The following is a 6,338-nucleotide window of genomic DNA, read 5'->3' as shown; positions in this document are numbered from 1 at the left end:
GGGCTGGAGCTGGGTGGGGAGGGCTGGGGGGAGGAGGGCTGGGGTGGGGAGGAGGGCTGGAGCTGGGGCCAAAAGAGCTGGAGGGTTTAAGTGAGTAGAAAGGGAAGAGGAGGGAGTGCCTGGCAGGGGCCCCAACAGGAGCAGAAGTTCCAGGATAGGAAGGCACACAGGGGCTCCGGAACTGACACCTGAAGCCTATTTGGAGCAGGGAGCCCCATAAGAGTGGGAGGCGTGGCCAGGCCTCAAATGCCAAGCCGGGAGGACAGAGTGGACCTTCGGGACATTGAGACAGCCCATTCTTGGCCCCTGGAAGGGATTGGGGCAGGGGAGGGGGAGTGGCCGGCGCCCAGGCTCTGACCGCCCCCCGCCCCGCAGACGCCTGCTACGTCCTGTCCTTCTCCATCATCATGCTCAACACCGGCCTCCACAACCCCAGTGTCCGGGACAGGCCGCCCTTCGAGCGCTTTGTGTCCATGAACCGTGGCATCAATGATGGCAGTGACCTGCCTGAGGAGCAGCTGCGGGTAAGAGGGGTGTGGCCCCGCCCAGCCCTGTGCCCAGGCATCCAGGAGGAGCCTGTCCTTAGGTCCACGGCCCAAGAGGGGCTCCTCTAAGATAGGCCGCTCCAGGGGAGGGAGCTGCTGAGATGCCCCTCCCAGGTTGGTCACTGTCTTGAGAGGGACCATCACAAAAGAGGTTGATCCCGAGAAGGGCTTTCCCAAGTGGGCCCATCTTAGGAAGGAGGTCAAGACTGAACACCCAGGAGGTCCTCCCAGATCTCAGCCTTTGGGGAACTCTGGGCACCCATCATTCACACCTTCCAGAAAGGGTGCCTCACGCAGCCTAGGTCTATCTTCTGGAATCCCAGATTCTTAGACTCTCAGTGGGTCAGGGCTGAAAATCCCAGACTCTGCTCAAACTCCTCCCTCTTTCAGAGAGGAAGGAACAGGCCTTCCACAGGCTACACATCAGCTCGAGAGTCGAGCAGGACCCAGGCCTCCCATCCCCTCCTCAAACAGCCCCACCCCTGCTACACTGCACCGAGCCCTGTGCCTGGCACAGGGCACCCAGGGATGAGTAAACCCACATTCAGGGTCTGGTGGGAGGATGATACACATGTGAATTATAACCCTGCGTGATTCATGCTGCACTGACCGTAGGAGACACAGCTATGGAGACACAGAGGACACTATTATCGCTCTCCTGGGAGCAGGGGAAGGGTGCCATCCTGGAAGACCCCACAGAGGAGGTGACTTTTGAACTGGGCCTTGAATGTTGAGTGGGAGTTTGCCCAGAGGAGAAGCAGGGAAAGGACATTCCAGAAAGAGGAACTGGCCAGCACCTGACCTGGTTGGGAAAGGGAGGGGCATCCAGAGTGGCCAGCTGGGTACATACAGACAGTGATGGGCACCGAGGTTGGGCCAGAGAGACCATAGCTTCGAACGACAGCCTCAGGAGTTTGCCTGCTTCCTATGGGCAAAGCGGAGCCAGGAGCTGTTTTAGAAACACAGGAGTGAGATTCAAAGCCTGGCTCTGCAAAAATGAATTGACGATTCATTTCTAGGACCAGAGATGCTCCGGAGCTCAATAGAGCTTCAGTTCCCTCCAGGTCAGAGCACGGCAGGAGGGGAGGAGCCGGTATGAACCCCGCCCTGGCAGCTTAGCACCCTGTGTACCTCCGACAGCAGAAGTCTGGTCGGTTGGGGGGAGAGCCTGAGTCTGGAGCGATTCTGGTGCCCCTCGGTGTTTGAGAACAGCCTCTCCCTTAGCCCCGAACCCCTTCCTTGGTTCCCCAAAGACAGTTTATCCTGGTGGGCGGGGGGCGCGACATAAAATGAGGGCTTGAAAGTAGGTTAGAACTCAGATCAAGTCCCATCTCCCCGTTTGCCCGCTGGGTGACCTTAAATAATGACTCACCCTCTTGGAGCCACCATTTCCTCAACCAGGAGAACAGGGATAACGATGCCTGCGTCACAGAGCTGCTGTGAGTAGTAATTTTTAAAAATGTAAAGGGCATAGCCCATGCCAGGTACATAGCACAAGCTCTAAATGGTAGCTTAGGTCTCCATTAAGAGTAATTAATAATAATTTAAAATCCCCAGCCCTTAGTAAAATGCCTAAAACGTGAAAAGCATTTGAAAACTGGTAACGCATCTCATTGTGGTACTTGAGGCCGGAAGCTGGGCGCACCTTGTCCAGCAGGTAATGAGTTAATGACATGCCAGCACCAGTCCTGCGGGATCTCCCAGGTGCCACTTTATTGCTTCAGCCCCCAAAAAGCCTCCCTCAGCAGCTCCCTCCTTAGGCTTTTTTTCCCAATTGAAGCCTTTTGTTAATAACAATGCACTGCATTTGTATAGAGCTTGTAACTTTCTTCTGGTAGGGCTTTCCGGTCTATTATCTCAATTTAGCTTCAAGCTCTTCCTGGGAGGCCTGGGAAGGGTTTATTATCCTCCTTGGCAGCCCAGAGGGGCAGGCACTGAGCAGGGAAAGGAACAGAGCACTGGAGTCACAGCCACATCCAAGTCCTGGCTCCCCCATTTTCAAGTTGTGTGACTTTAGGTAAGTGGCTTGACCTCTCCGAGCTCCCGGTTTATAGGATTAGTGTAGGTAAGCTTATAGGATTAGTAAGGTATTTAGCACAGCACCTATGTCGTTGGACTGGCTAGTTAATCCAGAAGCTTCCCAGGACACAAAGTGAACCACACTGGCCTGGTCCTTGCTCTTCAAGGCTTTCACAGGAAGCTGCTCAGGACCGGGGGTCCTCTTGCTTTCTCTTGGGGTCTCATCTTACCCATGTGTAAAGCAAGGACTCGGCTTTAAGCACCTTCAGGTATTGAGTTTGCAGAAGGGTTCTCCAGGACACATAACATTTTTAAGTGACCTGATTTATGAAATTAAATTGACACAGATACATCACCTAAAGAGAGGTCACCCCGTGACCATGAGGGTGCGCAGCTGGGAAGGGCTTCAAAGAGGTGCATGATGGGAGCTGGGGCTCAGGCATGTTGAGCGGGTCTTGCCCTGGCCACCCTGATGGTGACGGGGCGAGTGCCTAAGAAACTCAGCCCAAAGGTACAGGGTGTAGACTCAGAAGATGGGAGATCAAATCCCAGCTCTGCCCTTATGGTTGTGTGCCCTTGAGTGTGAGCCTCAGTTTCTCCATCTGCAAAGTGGGCTGATGACACTGACCTCACATTGTTCTCCTGAGAAGCAGACAAAGCACTTCAAGCACTTGGCACCACTCACCTTGACAGGGTTGCCCAGAGAGGGAGCCAGGGTGGAGATGGGGAAGAAGCAGAGAGGATAGAAGGAGGGCTTGTCCACTCTCCAGTGTCACAGGTGGAGAAACCGAGGTCCTGGCAAGGGAACAGTCTCCCAGTTCAGGGCAACTTCTGCTGCAGGCAAGGCCGGACCTCCTGGGTTCCTGTCCAAGCGTCTCCATCAGAAATGACCATATACTGGGCCCATTAAGTCATCTCGACAACCTTAAGCAGCAGGTACCATCCCCAGTTTACAACGAAGGAAACTGAGCTCCAACAGAGGTAGCTGGCCAAGGGTCTCAGTCTGTGAGGAGTCCAGATTCAAACCCATGTCTGTCTGACTCCAAAGCCCTTACCTCTGCAGAGACCAGAAAGCAAGATCTTGGCCGTGTTTCCCAGCCTCCAGTTTCTTCCTGGCTGGAGGAATCTCAGCTCATATCATGGAAAAGATGGGGGATTGATGGCTGGCTTCAGGCTCGGCTAGATCCAGTTGCTCAGTGAGGTCAGAAGAGCGCAGTCTGGTCTCTCCATCTCTGAGCAACCTCCTCTTCCAAGCTGGCTTCCCTCTTAAATAGGCTTTCCCCAAGTTGCAGCAAAGATGGCCTGGGCAGCTCCAGGCTTCCATCTTGCTTTATACTTTAAACTAGAGTCCCAGAATTAAGGCTTATTGAATTAAGGCTTAATGACTAGCATGGGTCACAGGTCCCTCTCTGAACCCGTCACTGTGACAAGTAGGATGAAATGATGCGATTAGCCAGATGGGAGTCATTCACAGGCTCCTGTCAACCCCCGCCCCCACCCAGCAACCTGGACAGAAAGTCCAGGTGCAAGGATGCTTTATTACAGGGGGCGGGGGCGGGGGGAGCCTGGGGTTTACAAGGTACAGGAAATGTGGGTGAACTGAGCTGTTTCCCTTGTGGGGGCAGAATGTGTAGGCTGTAGGGTGCCTGCCAAAGCTGCCATGGGGCTCCCTGTGGGTGTCATGAAGGATGAGGCCCTCCCTGTCCCCCTGCTCACCTCCTTGGGCCTTCAGAATATTTGTCTGTGCTGCCAGCTTTGCTGACAAGGCCTTGCTGCCACAGACCTTGTTCAACCGGCCACCGCCACTTGGGGGATCCCAGGGCCAGGCTGGGCCAGGGCAGGAGGGGTAAAGCGGGGCTTCCCGGCTGCCTTAGGGATGCAGGGGTTCCAAACAGAGAAAGTGGCCCCTGCTCCTCCCCACTCCCCCCACCACAGCCAGCGGAGCCACTCCATCAAACCCAGGAAAACCTGCTTCCAGCCGGCACTCTCCCCCCACCTCTTACCCCTCCGCCACCCCTAAGCTCCTGGATCAGAAAAACCCTTTAAAAACCAGAAAACGCCATTTCTAAAACTTTGGGGAATCGAACAGTACTTGGGAAAATTTTCATTTAAAATTTCAAGGAAACCATCTGAACAGCAGCACAGACAACTGCAACAGAAGGAAATGATGTCATTATCTCAAGGATAGAGACCCAGCATTGTGTCTGGTTTTAGTCAGCAGAATTAGACAATTTAGAATGTGTTTTCCAAACACTCGGAAATCTGGGCAGGTTGTCTATGGAACGCAGTGCCCTACGGCAGGGGGTTCAAAACACACAGGGGTGGGCTTCCCTGGTGGCGCAGCGGTTGAGAGTCCGCCTGCCGATGCAGGGGACATGGGTTCGTGCCTCGGTCCGGGAGGATCCCACGTGCCGCAGAGCGGCTGGGCCTGTGAGCCATGGCCGCTGGGCCTGCGCGTCCGGAGCCTGTGCTCCGTGACGGGAGAGGCCACAACAGTGAGAGGCCCGCATACCGCAAAAAAAAAAAAAAAAAAAAAACACAGGGGTGATCTGTTGCCAACATCCATATGTCTCCCACAGGGAGGTCTTAGCCCTGGCTTGCATACTTCCAGTGACAAGGAACTCATTACCCTACAAGGTTGCTCCTTCCATGTTTCAGCAGCTCCAACTTCTAGAAAGTCTTCCATAGAGAACTAAAATCTGCTTTCTGAGAAATTCCTACCCCCCAGAACAGGTCTCTGGTCTCTGCCTAGGAGAGGGGGCTTTAAGAGCCTAGGTCAGCATCCCACCTTGAGTCACAACATGGGCAGCCAATCTCCAACTCCCTAGCAGGTCCTCCGTGTCCCCCAACCCACGGTACACCTGGAAGTCTAGCTACTGCACTTAAAAGAGGAGGAGACCCCTTCCCCCTTAGATGTTGTCCAAAGAGGCCCTGAATCTGGCTGCTGTGCCCCAGAGTGTGTGTGTGTGTGTGTGTGTGTGCGCGCGCACATGCACGCATGCACACTGGTGAACATGTGTGTGCGTGTACACATCCCAGCCAAGCATCCTGTCTCCAACACTCTCAGACATGGGGGTGATGGACCTGACTCACTCATCTGACCCTTGAGAGCGGTGCTGGGTGGTCAGGGTGCAGGTGGGGGCTTCTCCTCATCGTCATCTTCCCCTCGACTTGGGGGCAGGGAGGGGCTCTGACCCCAGCGTAGTCCATTTACTCTCCCTAGAGCACTGGGGGTCAACATTGTCCATTTTTCAGATGAAGACAGAGCAGCTCAGAGAGGTTGAGGGGTGTGCCTGGGGTCACACAGTCATCAAGTGACCGAGCTGGGATTTCAGCCCAGCTGGCCTGACACTGAGCAGGTGCTCTTCCACGCGTTCTCCTGCCACCGGCTGGGATTCCAGCGGGAAGGTGGGGGATGGGAACCATCGGCCGCTAGGTCAGCAAACAGTTGCTACCCTGCTTTAGGCCAGGCCCTGGGGGAGGCTCTGGGGTTATGACACCCAGGCCTTTCCTGGAGGAGCTCCCCATCTACTTGGGGAAGTCAACCTCAGCAAGCAAACTGGCAGCAAAATAACTGGCAGCTGTGGGGACCATGGGTGAGGCAGCCAGCACAGTCTCTCTGCGGGGCTCACCGCACCCGCTCCATTCTACAATAGCACAGGCGGAGGCATGACATGGGGTTGGGGACAGGGGAGCACCACTGGGCCTGGGGGGACCGGGCCCCAAGAAAGCCAGGGACCAAGGAGGAGCAAACAGGAGGGGAAAGAGGTTGGC

The 6,338-nt window shown here is 55.2% G+C and overlaps 1 protein-coding gene across 1 annotated transcript in view; it reads left to right on the top strand.

Moving 5' to 3' along the window:
- CYTH4 (cytohesin 4) overlaps positions 1-6,338 on the top strand; it is a 30,465-nt gene that overhangs the window by 19,668 nt on the left and 4,459 nt on the right. The window contains exon 8 of the mRNA XM_007454061.1: positions 376-524. Within this exon, the coding sequence (XP_007454123.1) occupies positions 376-524 (149 nt within the window). The remainder of the gene's footprint in view (positions 1-375; positions 525-6,338) is intronic.

The sequence above is a fragment of the Lipotes vexillifer genome, unplaced genomic scaffold (assembly GCF_000442215.2).
Source record: "Lipotes vexillifer unplaced genomic scaffold, Lipotes_vexillifer_v1.1 scaffold382, whole genome shotgun sequence".
Taxonomy (NCBI): Eukaryota; Metazoa; Chordata; class Mammalia; order Artiodactyla; family Lipotidae; genus Lipotes; species Lipotes vexillifer.
The sequence above is the reverse complement of the archived record's forward strand: the minus strand, read 5'-3'. Positions and strand labels throughout refer to the sequence as shown.